General features: G+C 41.0%; 1 protein-coding gene across 1 annotated transcript in view; it reads right to left on the minus strand.

Annotated features, from left to right (window-relative positions):
* The window catches only part of CHFR (checkpoint with forkhead and ring finger domains), a gene marked incomplete at its 5' end in the record, with an annotated part of 25,130 nt that extends 6,566 nt beyond the window's left edge, over positions 1–18,564 (minus strand). Inside the window, 15 exon segments of the mRNA XM_014523174.2 lie at positions 1–83; positions 207–294; positions 860–930; positions 2,160–2,243; positions 2,728–2,847; positions 3,200–3,342; positions 3,915–4,077; positions 4,781–4,935; positions 5,643–5,799; positions 6,511–6,726; positions 7,914–8,126; positions 8,278–8,337; positions 10,631–10,740; positions 16,739–16,838; positions 18,531–18,564. The exon segment at positions 1–83 is cut by the window's left edge and continues 24 nt beyond it. Of these exon segments, the coding sequence (XP_014378660.1) occupies positions 1–83; positions 207–294; positions 860–930; positions 2,160–2,243; positions 2,728–2,847; positions 3,200–3,342; positions 3,915–4,077; positions 4,781–4,935; positions 5,643–5,799; positions 6,511–6,726; positions 7,914–8,126; positions 8,278–8,337; positions 10,631–10,740; positions 16,739–16,838; positions 18,531–18,564 (1,797 nt within the window).
* Positions 18,565–18,566: the final 2 nt, after the last annotated feature.

The following is an 18,566-nucleotide window of genomic DNA, read 5'->3' on the forward strand; positions in this document are numbered from 1 at the left end:
CTGCCTATACTGGTAGGCGAGCTCTCGAAAACTACGGAGGCCACAACTGTAACAAAGCACTGTATTCCCAGTAATTCTGTAATCTGGGAAGGAAGCCAATTTGGACAGTTAGCAGAAATCTGATTAATTTGAAGAACACTATGAAACCACTCCAGAATACTGGTTACTGAATTACGTATCATTCAAAATGTATACATGAGGTTTACCTGGCAGCAGAAAGACACCTCTTTGAAGAGCTAATAGACTTTCGTTTAACATGTTTTTCCATGTCAAACCCCTGGATGCCAGGTAATCCTGAAACAAAATACAGTATAAGTTTATCTAGTCAAGGCTTAGAGATTTCAAAAGTAACAAAAAAAAGGTGTCAGCTAAATGGCATTTTGAAACGCTTGATATTTATAATTACTGATATTTCTTTAAGCTCATTACCAGTACCACTACGGTATGGATAAAGACTTTTAGACATTTAGAAATGCATGTTCACCATGACTACTTCTGCTAAGACTATTGTAGATGCTTAGCTTTAAACATGCAAGTTCTCCTACCAAAGTTAAACACACGTTAAAAACTTCCTAAGGAGGTGAGATCCTAGCCCACGAGTCAATGACAAAATTCCCATTGACTTTAATGAGGCAAGAATTTCATAGTGAAAGACAACTGAGATAATGTTATAGTACAAAATGTGTTTCCTGCTTTACGTGAAAAGTAACTTGTCCAAAAGGGGTCTGGAATTTCCCATTTTTTGTAGATTTGTAAAAAGGGGTCTCCTTCAGGACTGTGTGTCCTCAAAAAGTGCTGAAACAATCTTAGTTACCCATCCTTATACTTGTATGTGGCCTATAATGAATTTTAAACATACCTTTAGAATATCTGATTCATAGTGGTTGTTGCTTAGGACTCCATCTAAACACTTGTCACCAAGATTTATTTCTGTAAAGAAAGAGAGAGGAAGTTACTCTCTTTGGTTTGCAATAGCTAAAAAAGTTTTTTCTCCTGTAAGATGTATTGAAAACAGAATACTAGTTTGTTCAAACACACATCAAAGCATGTGATGCTTCAGCCTCTCAACTTCAGGCACTGATCCAAGAGGAGCTATTATGTACCCAACATCTCCCCCTATAGTCCAAAAGAGCTACTGTTGCTAAGCATGCATCAGCACTGCTATTTAGAGATATTCATTAAACATTCAGCTGGGTAATTATAATAATTCTTACCCATTTCAAAATCATAGTCTAAAAGTTTATGAAGTGGGTTAAAGCTCTCCCTTAATATTTTAAAGACAGGACAATCAGTATTCTTATTTTTAGTTGTATGTTTTCCAACCATGTCAAAATGTAGCAAAATTCTCAAATGTACAATGTGCTACTTAGAGTGCCTGATGCGACATGAGGACAAGTGTTCAAAGCGTCTCAGAGTATGTCTGTGCCACTACCTAGGGCCAAACCCAGGTTCACCTCTTAGCTTATTCTCCCGGCAACAGCCTAGCCCTTCCCTGAAAGCTAGGCTGCTAGACCCAGACCAAGTTTCCCCCTGGCCACTTCCCACCTGCAGGGTGTTTAAAAACAAACAAAAAACCCAAACAAACCTATGCAGAGCCCAAAACTACTACTGGCATGCAGGAATAGCACTCCCCGTCTTTACTATCCATAATTAAGTAGTCAAGCAAGGAGGAGAGACGAGTTGTGACCAAATTCCTAGAAGGTCTCTGTTTGAATTTCCTGTTCTGGAAGTCAGTCTTACTACTAGCCTTTCTTGCTGTGCTTCTGGCATAGTGCTCCAACAAGTTCATGTAAACCAAAAGGACTCATGCTACTTGAGGGCAAGCCTTCAATTTACACCATATTAGAGGCATGGACATACCCTCAAAGCTAATACACCCCCCCACAATACACACACACCCCCTAATACACCCCCCCAACATATACACCCCCCACCCCTAATATACACACACACACACACACACACACACTATTTTATTTTATTTTTTCCCCAGGTGATAGATCCCTTCCCTTCTAGGTATCTATGCTGAAGCCTAACTCAAAATAAAATATCTTTTTTTTTTTTTAATAGTAAAATAAGCTTGCCAAGTCTTAAGCAAGCAAAATGTTACTATACATGAAGTGGCTAGAGTCTATAAGAAACCAATCCTTCCACCATACCACAGAATGGTGCCAAGCAGCCAGTACATGCCATTCGAGTGCAGCCCCAGTACAAGTGACAAAAGGGTTGTAGACAAACTGTGCCTGTCAACACAAAGAGAAACCATGTCAGGGCCAATGCACTCTGCAGTGCTAGAGAATATCACAAAGCAGCACAGTGATCCAAATCCATTAGGGGTTAACACAAGACAAACAACACTGATCCACAGGGCAATTAAACTGACACAGGTAGTGGTTTTAAGGAATGTTTTAATGCACCACATAGATTCAAGTTTTTCCATGCATCTTTTCTATGCTACAGTAGAAAGCTGCTAATATATTTTAAAACAGTTTACATTACTGTGATTAGAGTTGAACCAAAAGGGAAACCGATCAATCACCTAAGAAATAAGATCATGCTTCTTTGGGCTTTAACAGCACTGACCTGACATTATTAGAACATCTTTCACAAATAGACATATGATTAGTGTAAGAGCCTTATCTAGTCAAGGCTTAGAGATTTCAAAAGTAATAAAAAAAAGTAATAGAAGAGCCTTAGATCTGCACCCAGATGATAACTTTTACTCACATTGTTGAGGGGCAATGTGCGGATTCTGTTCACGTTCTGCTCTTCGGTCTGGCATTGGCTGAAAACAGCATGTGCATATCACGTGACTTCCTTGAGATGGACACACATACTCTTGGACAGCTAGATAATGGGGGTAAAGGGGGGAGCAGATCAATGGATCACATTAATGTGGGACCATAATTACTAGTTAATGTCATATAGACAGACACACACACACATCTGCAGAGCTGAAAAGTTTTACACGTGAGCCATATCATTCCACTTATTCAGAAGCAATGCAGAAAGGAAAAGGAAACTGGCTTTAAGGCTTCAAAATAAATACAAAATACACACAAAATAGTTATTGCAGAACAAACAAACAAACAAACAGTGACAACTCCCAAACTCCATCTTAACACAGCATAATTTCTCTGTCTACATTCTTTGTAGCATCCCAATACTACTTCATTAAGAAGTTTTCCATCTTACTGACCTGCAGGGAAATTAGTAGATGTGGATGGTGCATCTCCCAGTGCCTGCAATCCTTCTGCTTCCCCCTCCTGCCCTGGACAAGGAGGTGGCTGAACAGAGTGTCGCCGATATCCTGGACACTGTCTGCACACTATATATGGCTGACTGAAAGAAGAAAAGTTAAAAGTTCAGCATTGCTGTGAAGTGAGTGCCTTGCAAGTCAATTAGGGTAAGGAGCCACAATTGTTTATAGTAATTCAGTAACAATTAAAAATATTTCATTCTTAAGTAAATACACATGCAGGGAAAAGAGAAAAACAGAAAGAGGAGATGCATGGTAGTCAAACTATGAGGTGGTGGAGGGACACCAGGATTGTCAGAGGGCGGAAAGAAACAATAAAATAGTGATACTGAAAAATATAACAAGAATCCAGAGTTTAAATGTCATCCAGAATTTAAAAATCAGTAAAGACTAACTCTAATATCTGGTGCATTAAGAGCTCCATCTGGAGCCAGGGGTGGGCAAGACCACGAACCTACCCCATGCTGACAGGGTGGTAAGCCAAAAAATAAAGCTCCTCAAAAATAAAAATTAAAAACTAAAACCAGATAGATGGATCATGAAAACACTGCCAGGGCTCCAAAATGAGACAAGGATTAAGTACCAGTTTTGCAAGACTCTGGTCTAGTTTAATATTGCAGGTATTTAAATCCACACAAAAGCAAAATGCATATACCTGATATCTGAGGATTCACTGTCGACATCTGACAGTTCCAGCAGATCCTCAGAACTTCCTTCTTCATCTGAAAATGATCTTCGCACCTTGGGCTGCAGCATGTCTTGTGTAATTTTGTTTCGGGCATCCATGCTACGTATGTCCTCTTCATTACGACACTTATCTGAAAGTGAACACATTTGAACATGAAAAAGAAAGGTTTTCTAAAGGTGTACCCAGCTCATGAAATCAACTCCACAAGAGCAAAATTGCTATTTCACACATTTTACAAGATCCACAGTGTTGGTGATTAATTGACTGCATTCTTTATTGCTATGTTTTACAGCCTAGTATCTTTATTCATGGCATTATTCTGATGAAAGCCAAGAGACCTCAATTCTATTCCCAGTTCCAAAGGAAGTATGGAATACTGGACAAGTAAGCCAGGATAAAATTTTCAAGGAGTATTTAATACACAATTAAATCCATACTCAAGATTGCCAAAAGTAAGAAACCTTCGAAAAAAAACCCAGCCTATTCTCTCAGTACTTTCTATCAATGATGACCCATCTCTCTCAAAGTTTGCAAAGCTAAATTTCCTAACTCTTGTAACACACCTTCAGATCTAGTAGTGTAAGGGGTTATGCAATAAACCAGATGATTGGGTTTTACACTTTATTCTGACACACTAATTGGCTGTTAGTTTTTGTTCTCCTACATTCTTACAGCAGCATCAGAGAAACTAGCAAAGCAGATTTTCCTAAGCTTTCTTTCTTCATTTTTACCCTCCCCCCACTTTGTTGGTAGACTTAATTTGCAATTAATATCCAAAGTACATTATATGTATGCATACAAGAGAGTGCATTCCACACACTTTTCCAACTTGCCTGGATGCTGGATCAGATAGGCCTCAACCAAGTTGTTCAATATATGGTTTTTACAAATTCGTTCAACTGGACAACGGCAAGTTGGACAGAGAGACGACCGTTCCATCCACCCTGAGTAGCAGGCAGCACAGAAGGTGTGCATGCAGGGCTGCAAGCTGAAAACAAATGTGAGAGCAACAAGAAATATCCATGACTCAGAGCCAAAGTCCTTGGAAAAGAGTTGGCTTAACTACAAACGATGCAAAAATACTTCTGGTATTTATTTGGATAATCAAAAAATACCATGAAGGGCTTTGAATAACCACAGAGACCAGCCTTCCCATGTGTTTTCCTAGTATGCATTTCCCATGGGAACAGTACTACTAGAGAGATTGTTAACGATATAGGATAATCAACTTGAAGAGATTGAATCAGTAGTGACTGAGACTCTGGAGATCCCTGGATAATCTTGGGATTTACTAGATTCTAGAAGATGGCAAAAACAGTGGCATTGATTAAACAAATCCAATGGTCATGTACCTGGCTACTGCTGATGCGAACTAAAATTAATCAATCATGGGATTTCCATGCCTAAGTGACTCAATCCATTAAGTCCTGTACCATGCCTCAGAACGGAGTCTATGCTCAAGACTTTCAAGACTGACAATACTTTCACCAATCGGCTTTAAAAATTCCACGTTAGAGTAACTAATCAGTACTGTATGGTGGGAAAGTTCTAGTCTCAACCCCCAGTATGTGCACAATGCACAGAGAAAGCCTCAAGCTTCCAAAAAAATCCAAACACGCACTTCCAAACAGCTATATCTTATTCCCTCTGTTAAGTCGCACATAATCCAAGGTGTTTCTTTCCAACCACACATACCTGACACAGTCATGCAGCAATTCCTGGCAGATAATGCAAGTGAGTGTTTCCTCCATTTTATCTGGTTTCACATTTGATGTTTTTGCATCTTCTGAGCCAATTTTAATTATACATTCACTTGAAGCTGTCACCTGAAGATATGGAGTAGCATCCTCATCTACAGAGGCAAATCATTTTGAGGTTATAACAATGAGACACTTCACTATGGTTTCCAAAGACTATTTATTCTTACTTTGAGAAAAGCTCCCAAAGATACCCACTTCGATTCCCAACTTATGCCAATCAGTAGTGCCTGGCAGTGAACAAGACATTGGCTAAGGTCCTGGCTTAGCATACTATGATTTCTGCTTAGTTTTAAAAAGACAAAAATCACTAGAGTTATTGGGTCAAGAATGGAATAACAGAAAGCACAGAACAGACCACAAGGAACAAAAAATTACTGATTTCAGCAAGCATTATTTGCAGTGGTTCTCAGGACATGTGCTTTATAATGCTCAATTACTACAATATAAAATAGTTTCATGAACATCACAGGTCCATACCCAGTTTAAATATACCCAATAAAGTCCTTTTAGGTTTAGTATGACTGCATTTTTAAATCAGTTCACATTAGTAGGGAAATTATTTTTAGAGCAGCACAGCCTAACTTTCAGAAGGTATAGTTTGTGCCTTGCTTTTTACTTCAGACTCTTATACTGAAGTGTCTGATGAGCTCTAATAAATCATTTAAGATCCCTGTGTTTCACTTTAACCAATATACCTGGAAGCATCTGGGTATATTACACAATGTTAGATTTTTCCCAAAAAAATATTTTAAAGGATTAAAATAACCTAAATAGTATATTACAGCACTATGAAATCTACTAGCCTCCTTTAATTTTCTTCTTAGCAGGTTCCAAGTCCTCCTCCACCTCTTGGGGCTCCAATGTACAAGTTTCTATTTTCTCTTTATCAGAAACACCTGAAATGATGGTGGAGCTTTCACTATTTGCATCTAGCTGTCCATGTCCATCAGGTGACGCTCTTGGATACCTAGGTTCTAGGGTGGAGAAACCAGGCAAAGGAGTGAAAGAGAACTGTGATCCTACAAAATGAAAGCACAGAACATTAACAGAGGTACACAAGGAGGAAACAGCATAAAAAGAAAAATTAAACCTCACACACCAATTCAAGGTGATGGAAGCAATCCATACCAGACAATACGTATTTTGGCTCTATTTTTTCATTGTGTCTGACTATTTGAGGGATTCAAGAAGCTGGTACCTGCAATCAAGTCCATAAATACCAGAGTGCTTATACTCTATTTATAAAATATGTTCCATGTATACTTTCCTTGCTATTTTCTCGGTCATGGAGTGGTTTTATTTATGCACACTATATTTGATAAAAATCAAAACCACTAAGAGATCAAAGTAGCAATCTTAAGTTCTTCATTACTACTTGCATATTACAATTATTTCCACAACTGCAGTCTACCCCTGCACTTAAAATGAAGAATACATCAAGGCTTAAAGCATACTTTGAACAACATTTGAAAATAAACAGTAACAGGAAAGGGAGCCAGCATTGTGATCAAGTCCTGCAGAATTTGAAGAAGGTATTCTCCAAGCTGGGATGACCTAAGTTCACAAAACACAGTGCAACAGGAGACACAGAGATGATGGAGAGTGTACTGTAGGTGAGGAGAAAATCTGAAATAATCATGCAACTCGATCAACTGGCACAACATCATGACAGTAGATTTTCACTTAATAAATGTCCTTTGTTCAAACCCATCTTTGCCCTCCAATTCCTCTATAACACTGCACTGGGCTATTGGACTACCTGCATTACATAGGAAGTCAGGCTCTGAAGGAACCATAATGATTTCTATTCTAAAGTCTCCGAATAGGACAAAACAACAATGGTGAGAGTCAAAATGGCTCCCCAAGGAGTGTGGGCACATATGCAAGTATTTAGTCGAGGTTTGCTTTGTTTAATAATTGATATAGTTTCAGTCAGTTCACTTTCCAATTTAGATGGGGGATTGGGCAGGATGATGAACAGAGAAGACTGAAAGATTAAAGGCTTGTTTGTTTGAAGTAAACCTTTTGCCTCTTGAATACCATTAACTCTCAAACTCACTACCTACTGATCTGGTTCAAGTTTAGACCAATAACATGTATTCTGTATGGCAAGACATTAATTGGCAGGATATAGCAACAGAGCAACCGTCCAGGGGTGCCAAGCTTAGAAACATGTCAAACTGATGAACAATGAATAAACCCTTACCAGATGTTGAAGGATTATCCTGCTCAACAGATGCAGACTCAATAAGAGAGGTAGAAGAAGCGTTAAAGAGGTTAGATGTAGAAGTAGATGGCTGTGGTTCCTCATAGCAAGACTGAGTGGCTGAAAGTGATGAGGTAATTTGGGTCTCATCATCACCTCTTTCTGTCCTTGAGGTATCTTTGGTCACATGGCACTCATTTTCAGCATTAGCTTCTACAGTAAGGAAGGAAAGGAGATACCGGTGATAGACAGACATTCTCATCACATCTTCCACATCGAAATTAACAGGTTTTGAAGGAATTAAGCTCTTAGTCACAGCAACTCATCTCCCTTTCCATGATCTTGAAGTACTAGCTTTACTCACCTACTGGTTCTCGAGTTGCATCTTGTTTTGTGTTGAAGGATTCATAGAGATAAGCAACATCTGGAAGGAGAAAAAACAGTGGCAGAAGTTTGATTATGGTTTTGAAAGCATTTTTATTTCTCCCCATTTCAGCCCTACCCTCAGGTGGCTGCTTCCCAGAGGTTTCCTGCGATGAAAGGGGTAAATAGAAGAGCAGTTTAATAGCTACATGTAAATGCTCCTACTTAGGAGGCAATTAGGAACAGAACAACTAGATCTTTTCTTCTCAGGGAACCAAGCAAAGTGGCTTTGTGTAAAATTCAACTTGTGCCAGCTATGGAACTAGAGGCTTAAACACTTCCTAACCATAAAATCCATTCCGTGTCAGAATGAACTGTAAGTATCCCTATTAATGCAACTTTACTGGATGTTCTCTGGATAAGATTAAGAGGTGAGCTTAAATATGTTAATTTCTTCAATTTACTTATTTTTCAGTAGATTTATGTTATAAATAGAGCAAATCCCACAAAGAACAGAATAAGCCATTATACAAATACTATTTGCAGCTTTGTCAAACCTATCTTAAAAAATAAAATAAAATAGTTTTGTTTTCTCTCATACAGAGCACTCCACCCAGATGGAGCCCCAGAGATTTCACAGACGTGTCCCCCTCTCCCCCAGGCTCTTCATCCCCAGCTGCCAAGGTCCTTCAGAGACCCAGTCAGTCTGTTATAACCCTTTCTGACCAATTAAATCCTTCAATCTACTTCAGAACTGCTAGAAAAGCTATACATCCTACAGCTAAATTCAGTCAGCCCTTTAAAGTACTGTGCATTCTGTTCAAGACCTGGGTGGCCCTGTTCAAATACATTATAATTGAAACATCTCAACCCATCTTAGAAAAATAGAGTTAATGAGTTCTTCAAACTAGTACGGACTACTACAAAGACATTTCAGGGGGAAGACCTGTAAGAAGGAAAGGAACAGAGATATACAGATCTATAAAAGAGAAAGCATGCGTGTTACTGCTTTTCCATAAAACTATCACCATAAACTGAGAATAAATTCTAAAATTGATGGCAAGGTCAGAAGAGGAAATCTAGGCTCCAGTCACATGAATCTTAAGAAACTGTTGACTAGAAGCTTATAGATTTTTCATTTGGAGGGTACAACCAATTATGAACATTAATTCTTAGGCACTTATATTGGGGTACCAAACTGATGAGAGGCTTTAGTATTAACCAGGGTTTTAATACCACAGCCCTTACAATGGTGTCTAATACTCTTCACAGTAATGTCTGAATATATGCTGAGTTTTTGGTTGCAGCTGTGTTGGTCTAAGGACAGAAGCAGGCAAGGTTCTTTGAGTAGATGTGATATACTCAGTTGGTCTAATAAGATATGTCACATCTACTCAATGAACTTTGCCTGCCTATGTCTGAATATATTGCACACAGAATATGCTCGCTTTAAAATTCTGCTTCATGAGTTACAGTCCTGGTTTAAATACAGCAGTTAGAATTAGCATTTGAAATGCATATCCCTTTCATCTATTACAGAGAAAATGTCTGAAAACTGAACATTTTTAGAAAAGTTAAAATGCGCTGAGTATTCCACCATTATAACAATTCCATGATCCAGTGGATTTCACACTGGACTGGGAACCAGGAGGCCTACATTCTATTCCTGGCTCTATCAATATTTTCTGTAATCTTGATATAATCGTTTCACCCCTCTGTATTTCTCTCCTTTCACACTTTGTCTAATTTTGTTTATCTGGACTGTAAGGTTTACAGGGCAGGAACTATTTCTTGGGCTGTACAATGTGTCCCTAATCTCAGGTGAAGATTATTGGTTCTACCATAATACAAAACGTGACTACTACAACAATTAGACAAGGCCCCCAAAATCATCGCAATATGTTTTTAACATTAAAGAGCCACTTGATAAAATTCTCTGAGCACTCTAGTTCTAACCATCAGATATTGCCTTGTATCCTTTATGGCTACACAAAGCCTACATATGTAACACAGCAAAAGCTGTTACCTGGCACCCATGGGAAATGGGGGCGGTGCCAGATAACCAAATATGCCGGTTACCTGAGAGGCGTCTTTGCCTGATCAGGCGCTGCTCCTCCCACTGCGTCCGGTGCACCAGGCTTTCACTCCTTGGCTTCAGTGTGGTGGGGGACAGGGCAAGGGGCCCTGCACAGGCTGCTTTGTCCCAGGCCATGGCCCGGAATTGGTGAAGTGGGACTCAGCAAAACCAGAAGCGGAACTTCTGGTTTCGCTTTTGCTGCATCGACCAGCATGCCAGTTAATAAAGTGCTGGATAACATGGCTTTTACTGTACCACTGAAATATTATCTACTTACTCTTTTCTGGCTCATTCTTTCTGTAAACAACATAGATCACGTCCCCAGTCTGCAAAGGGCATGTCTGCTTCTTAACCACCTTCAGTTTATTTATTACTGTTCCATTAGTGCTGCAAAGAAAAAGTAGAGGTTATTTAACCTAAATGCTTTCATAATGACCAGCCAAATGGTGTTGGAAGAGGAAGGGAAAGGGAGACAGTTTTCAAAAGAAGTTACTGGTTCTCAAAAAAAGTGATGTAGCCAACGTTAAGAAATGCCAGGTAACTGAAACAGAGACGACTGTCCCATGCAGCCATTATGCTGTTGAGGGCTTAGTTGCTACTCTATGCTCCTGGTAAAGGAAGCATGTGGCTACCAGACAGGTTAAAAAAAAAAAAAAAAAAAAAAAGAAAAGAAAAGAAAACCAGAATTCAGGTAAGGAATGAATTTTGGAAATAGATCAATGTGTCATTTCCCCCCCCCCCCCAAAAAAAAAATTAAGGTGTCTTTTGGGGCCACGTCATATCCTACAGGAGCTATGAAAAATTTAAAATCAAATAAAAATACAATGAAGTGAGTACTTTCTGCTCAGTTGCAATAAGCTCATTTTAATGCCGCAGAATTCAAGGAGTTTGATTTGGTTATTCAAATATTTCAACAATACCATATTTTAAAGGATACACACACAAGAACACTCAATGCAACTTCTTTCCATCTATACCAACACACACAGCTACAAAAAAAACAGAAAACAGAATTTGCTGCCACCTTCTGGAGATCACAGTTACTCTGCCAAGAAACAACCCCAACTTCCAGTGGGAAATTATCTAGAAACAATTTTTAGGCCTGTCCTCTTGTTTATCCTTTTAACTTAAAAGCAGCCCAGCAGGAAGGCCTTCAATCAGTTAACACAAGAAGAGAAAGAAAAGAGACTTAAAATTACTCAAAAAGGTTGAAGGTATGAAGTAAAAAACACTGCTGAGGAAACCAACACTAAGTGATTTCTCAACCAGATTTATATTTGCTTCTTCCTCTTTTAAGATGTTTTACAGCCTACTTGGTTAAGCTAATCTAATCACAGCAAAGAAGGGAAAAATAAAACAACCCCCCTGAAAAAAAAATCCACAACATGTAAAAAGAGTCAACTACTGGGGAAGTTCATCTCATATCTGTCTTGCCTCCTAAATAGAGGATGAAGGATTTTTTGAATATTTTCCCCTTGTCTTGTTACATTTGACAAGTGGTTCTCAACAGTTTTAGACTCAAGGCATTGGTCAGGGGGAGCCGCAGGAGAAGCCCCCATTGCTGCCCTGCCTGGTCCCATCTCCCGCCCAGCGCTAGCCTCCTGGCACCTAAAAAAACAAAAAACAAAAAAGAGCCCTGCACTTAACAGCTCCAGGAGGAGTGGCAATTAGGGCGTCTGGGCACTGGTGGCAGAGCCCCCCTGCACAGCGTGGGGCAGTGGGGGGCAGCAGGGATCGCCCCACCACCTGGCACCTGGGCAGTAGCTGCCCCATGGTGCGGGTGTAGCACGGCTCAGCAGGGCACCGCATGCTGTCTGGGAGCTCAGACTGCTGGGGCTGAGCGCTGCCGGGCTCCAGCTGACACATGGAGCTGCCCCAGCTCCTAGGCAAATCGAACGGGAGCTGGGGAATCAAACCAGTTCAATTCCCCAGCCCTCAGTTCAATTTGCCTGGGCGCTGGGCGGCTCCGCGTGTCAGCTGCACTCAGTCCCAGCTCCCATGCAGTGCGTGGAGCCCTGCTGAGCTGCACTACACCCGTGCCATAAGACTGCCACGCAGGTGCCAGACTGGGGGGGGAGCGATCCCTGCTGCCCCCCACTGCCCCATGGGGGCCCTCCCCACAAGCACCCAGAGGCCCCAATCGCCACTCCTGCAGCTGGTGAGTGTGGGGCTTTTTTTTCTTTTTTCCGTTTTTTTAAGTGCTGGGAGGCTGGGGCTGGGTGAGGGATGGGGCCAGGCAGGACAGCCAAGGGTTTTTTTCTTATGGATCCCCTGGTTGTGCCTGCCTCTGCCCTGGCTGGGGGAGGGAGCCGCAGGAGCTCTGCCCTGCTGATGCTTGCCCCCTTCCACCTGGAGTGAGATGCACTACCATCCTGCCCACCCTGAGCAAGCAGCAGCAGGGCAGAGCCCCTGCTCCCAGTGATGTCCCCCCTGGCCCCCTCTGCAAGTAATGCCCTTCCCAGTCTGACCCTGCACAGCATCTCCCAGTAACAGAGGCATGCAAGACAGTTCCCAGTCCAACACTTCAGAGTCTCCTGGAAACAGAGGTGAGGATGGAAGGGCTGCTGCAGCACAAACCAGCTCTTCTACCTGCTCTTGGATTATCGGAGTACCCTAATGCAGGAGGAGTGCAAGCAGATCACAGCCCTTCCCAGTCTGCTGCGGTACAAGACATTTGGGGCACTTTTACCTCATCACAGCAGTGTCACCCGGTTGAGAACCACTGCAGTAAACTGGGGTGATATAACAGTGGTTACCAGCTGGCAGGGTGCCACCAAATTCAAAAAATGTGGGAAGGGTGTCCTGACTCTAAAAAAGGTTGAGCGCCACTGCCCTAGCTAATAATCAAACTCGAAGACAACATGTGGCTAAGCAGCTGCAGCATTCTTTCAGTCATTGCTAGTAACCAGCAACAGCCAGGCACTCCACTGGTTATCTATCACTAACTGGATGTTTTTCATGAAAACAGGGAAATAGCTATATTCTATAATTATTATTACAGACAGACAACTATATATATTGCACATTCCCCAAATATCACAGACCTGAATACAATGTCACTAAAGTCAAACAGAAAGTCTAACATGACCCCCAAATTTGAAGGCCAGTCCTTGAGAGTCAGCACTAAATTAATGCTGCCATACTGTATTTTTCTAGACAAGGAAGAGAAAGAAACTCTTTGTCATCACTGGGACAAATCTGCAAAAGTAAGACAAGGTCACAAAAGGTCCCATGTTAATTTTCCTAAGAGCAGAGGTATAAATCCCTGTAGCCCAGACCAATTCCACTTTGGTTAATTATATAGTCTACCCAAGTTTTTCTACAGGCTCATTTGTTTATGTAATTGGTTAGTCACTTCCTATCTTAGTCTCTATTTTGTAAAATAATTTGATATGCTTCCTAGGGAAAGGAGTTACAAGGTAAGCATGAAGCTATTATTTATAATTACTTGCATCCACCCAAGGGAAAAAATATTTACATCCAGGAAATACTCACATTAGATATGCTTCTTACGCACAGCACAAGTGCATCATCTCTTGGATAAACTGTATCTTGCACTTGAAATTGAAGTTTTGATTTCAAATTAACGCAGAAGTCCCGTTCTGATGAAGCTAGTTTCTATTCTTTTAGCTTTAGCCAGGCAGAATTTCTCTGATACAGTGAGGCAAATTCAGTGCTCATGAAAGATTATCCATTGGAGATCAGTGTCCTGCCCAGTTTATCCACATAAAGGTTGTGATACAAGCAGCAGTAGTCCCAGCCATACCATACTATCAGATCAGCCTGCCTTCCCATGCTTTAGGGAAACCAAACCTAAACTTAGGAAGGTAATCCGGCCATTTAATGCAAGCCTACACACTAATAACTAACCAATGGAAGACAAGGAGAGACTATTTAGAAGTGTCCTTCTATTACTATCGTTGCATTTATTTTGTTCAATAAAAAAATCACTTTTGCTGCTTTTACTGGGGACAAGACAGCTACTTCATGAACATAACTGATTAAGTCATCATTAGAATACAGTTGCTTCTAGACAATAGCAAGAAATTAACCAAGGGACTTGGGGGGGGGGAGACGACAGAGAGCAGAAAAGGGAGACTGCTCACGAAACACATTTTATCACACCAAAGCTAGCAACCAACCCTTGTTCCCTGTTACTTTCAGACCATTTGGAAGTTGTTTATTCAAGTAGTTTCTACAGTTCTCAACTCATCACCTTGGGGTGAGAAGAAATCTGATTTATTTCCAATATAGGTCAGAGTTGCCTCGTCTCCAGTAACTCAGCATGCCAACAAATTCATGAGGAGCCAGGGCTGGATATTGTAACATTTTTGTTTAATTATTATTATTTTTCTTATTTATTTAGCTGCAAAACAGGAACAGAGCCCGCCCAGTTCAACTACCTCAACCCAGCTGCCTCCTTAAATGCATTCCTTTTCAACAGAAACATCTGAGCTTGACCACAGCATTTTTTCCAGACCTGCTTTCCACTTTACAGCAGAAAAAAATCAGACACTGAAGTACTTCTTCTAGGGCTCTGGGCACTAGAATTGCTAACTCAAGCATTCAAAAATTGTGAGTCAGCCCCTGAGAGAAACAAACAAAAATCATGAAATTTGATTAAAAATCATGACATTAAAAAAAATGAATATGGGGGGTTATTAGTCTATAGGAGCAGCCTTATGACACAAAAGAAGAAAAAGGAATGCATGTCTCAAGTAGATGTCAAAGTGAGTTTTGGCATAAAAACCACAGGACCAGTACACATCTATCAACTCTGATCAGGTGTATGAGACAATGAATAGGGAAATTAAATTTGATCTAAGCAAAATTGGCAGCTAGGCTCATCCTTCCTGCCACAGGCAAAAAAGGGCATGCACCCACTAAAGTAAGTGGGGTTTCAAGGGGTTTTCAGAACACAGTCACAGATTTGAATCAAAGCCTAGCAGGTTTCTACTACTTATCCTGAACTTCCAGAACATCACATTTAACCATATCCTGATGCGATCAAGTGAGAAGCAACAGAAGATTTAACACCATCTCTAAAGCCCACAATAATTAAATTTATTCTGTACATGTGAATATGCATCTGGAATTTCCCTGTTTGGTTGTCATTCTTGCATTTACATAAAGATGCTTCCTAGCTAGTGGAGATGCACATTTCCCCATTGAAGGGATGCAATAACCTGCCAACAAAAGAAAGCAGATTTCTCTAAAATTACAAGTGTTCTAGAAACTCTTGAAATGTATTAAACCAGGAGCTCTCTGCCAAACCCAGACAAGCAGCCGGTCAAAACTACACTGCTGAAATTAGATAACAGTTACTACCTCCTTACCAAAAAAACATTTCACACAAACTCCTCTTTCTCTATCTTTATAAATTAGTTTGGAAAAAAAAATAGAGCCTGTTGAAGCCCTTCTACAACACATGTTGAGTTATTTAAGCTCCCACTGAGCTCATTACTCAACAGGAAGCGACCTCGCCTACAGTGCAAGTTCATTGGCCCTGATCCTGCAAAGACTCCCATACTTAACTTTATGTATCACACAAAGTCCAATTAGCTTCACTGGGACTGCTGCAGGTAAGCTGAGTAAGGCAGATCCATAAGCCTTTGCAGTATCAAGGCCTTAGTTCTCATGTATTGACATAATGCTCAAGCAGAAATACTAATCAGAGAAAACGACTACAAAAGTGTCCTAGTAAAAAGAAAAAACAACCTCTAATGGAAGCATCAACAGCAAGAATGTTGTTTTATTTTTAAGCCTCTCTCTCTTCTCCCCTGAAGTGCCAGGAAACAATTTAAAAATTCAATAAAACAGATCTAAGGATTTATACCAAGCTTATTCCCATAGCAACTGCTCAAGAACCTACAGTACCTCTGGAATACAAGATAGCTGCCACAATACTTTGAACACCAACAGGAACAATAAATAAGAATAATTTTACACTGGGGGGGTGGGGAGAGGAGGCACATCATTGCAGCTGTATTTTCCCCTCCCCCAGAAAACATCCTGAAGTACAAATGGGGGGCAGGGAGGGAGAGAGAAATGCACGTTACTTTAACTGATTCACCATGCAGTTGCTTTACAGGACTCCTAAAAATCACTGATTGTTTTTTCTGAAACGCTTTCATGGCAGATTCACAACCAGAGAAATGTTTTATAAAACAACCCAGCACGCCCCATCAGGAGTGTGTTTCATCCACTAAGCCAGGCATTCCATGGGGGAGGACAGATATATTTTAAGAAGCACTGAAAAAAAAAATAATGCCTAAAAACTCATCAGTTGTTCTCAGGCAAGTACACCTGCCCCTTCTCACATCCACTGCACAGGAATAAACTAGACTGAAAATAAGCAACAACAGGATTTCAAAGCAGAGCTAACCTGGTATCCTCCAGTGATACTTGACCAGATTCTTCATCCACTATGATTTTACAGTGATCTCCAGACACCAGCTTGTTGCCAGGAAAGGACAAGTCACATCCTGAAAAAGAAAGTGTTTAGTGCCAATATGCTTAAAAATATTCCACGAGCATATATATAGATGGATTCTACTGCACACAGCTTGACGTTTCACATACCCATAAGTGCAGGCCAAAGGAAAAATCAATATAACTGCAGTGATACTTAATAATTTTTTCCTGAAACACAAGCAGCAGCACAAGACAGGCTACTATAGGCTGGTGTGTTGTGTTTATGAACTTTTTTGCTGACTGCGTGCACAAGGCTCCACATGTAAAAAGCCATTCTTTTCTACAGCACCTCCTTTTGGAAGAGTTGCTTGAAGAGACACAGTTAAAAAACATGATTCACTTCCTCCAATTCAGAGCCTGGGCAAACAAAACTACTTCCAAATACATGGAAGAGAGCACGCTGGGTACAACACATGCAGAAGCAAACCTATCAGCCACCGTGCATTTTGATAATAGTTTACTATTTTTCCCCAACCAGTATCCATGAGACCATACCAACTACAAGGCCAAACAGCGCTGTGTAACTTTGTGGTGTCTAGGAGGATGCAGTTTCACTCGGCGGTAGCACTGGTGTAAAAGCTACGTATTAGAGTCTATTCTGCACAATTCATGAGCTGTGGTTTGGAAGTGGGAGAATGAGGGAAATAAATAAGAGGGAAATAAGTGGGAGAATGAGGGAAATTTCCTGCCAGGGGCAGGGGGTTGGACACGATGATCCATTGTGGTCCCTTCCGACTCTACAATCTATGAATCTATGAAATGGGCTAAGTGAACCTTTGTACTTTCTACTATCATAACGATGCCAACAGTGGCGTGTTGAGTTGAAAACAAACCCACAGGATTTGCCACCTTTTTAGCCTACCTTTTTGTAAATCCAAATGTTGAACAATAACCATTAAAGTAATTCAGTGAGTAAAAGTCTATTTATCTGCCAAGAAATCCTAGTAAAACTCACTCAGAAGGATGGATGGATGGATGGACAGATAGATAGATATGCTCTGGTAATTAACCAGGATTCTTATTACAAGCATTTAGCATTACCTTCATCAACACAGGTAGCAAATAGATGCCGCCGTACACCACAGGCAAAGCGTATTTTCCTTGTAATATGATTTCTGGATTCTGTTTGGACTGACCATGCGCAGTCCACAGACGTTGGCAACCTTTGAGAAATGCTGGATGCTACAACCTAAAATGGACTGAGGTGATGGATGGGAAACCTAAAGCTAATGCTACCAGGCATAGTAAAACAAAAAATACTAATTAAAAAATGGATGGATAGCTGTCTTTACTACAAGGAGCTCTTGCTTTCTGCGGTTCAAGCCAAACAGTCGACACCGCTAGACACAGAAACACTTACAGAGAAGCGCGTTGAACGTGTTAGTGGCCTTGGCGCTGCCCGGTTTGTTGTGGGGCGAGCGTGACCATCTCCCCGCCCCCCACATCCATTCCCGCTTCATCACGGAAACCGGGGCGGTTTGAAAAATGAACCGTTCCTCCTTCCTCGGCACCCGAAGCATCGGGGACAGGACCTACGTCCCTGTCCCCTCAGCAGAAAGAAAAGGAAAGCGAAAGAGAAGGAGAGAACAAAGCTGTTGCTTTGGGAACCCCCAGGGTGACAAAAAAAAAAAAAAAAAAAAAAGGAAGAAACCAGGGGTTTTCGGGCCTGCTCCCCAGCGCAGCCAGGGCCCGGCCGCCCTCACCTTTCTTCCGCCCGATGGTCCACTCGCTCTTCAGCA

The sequence above is a fragment of the Alligator sinensis genome, unplaced genomic scaffold, assembly GCF_000455745.1.
Source record: "Alligator sinensis unplaced genomic scaffold, ASM45574v1 scaffold748_1, whole genome shotgun sequence".
NCBI lineage: Eukaryota > Metazoa > Chordata > Crocodylia > Alligatoridae > Alligator > Alligator sinensis.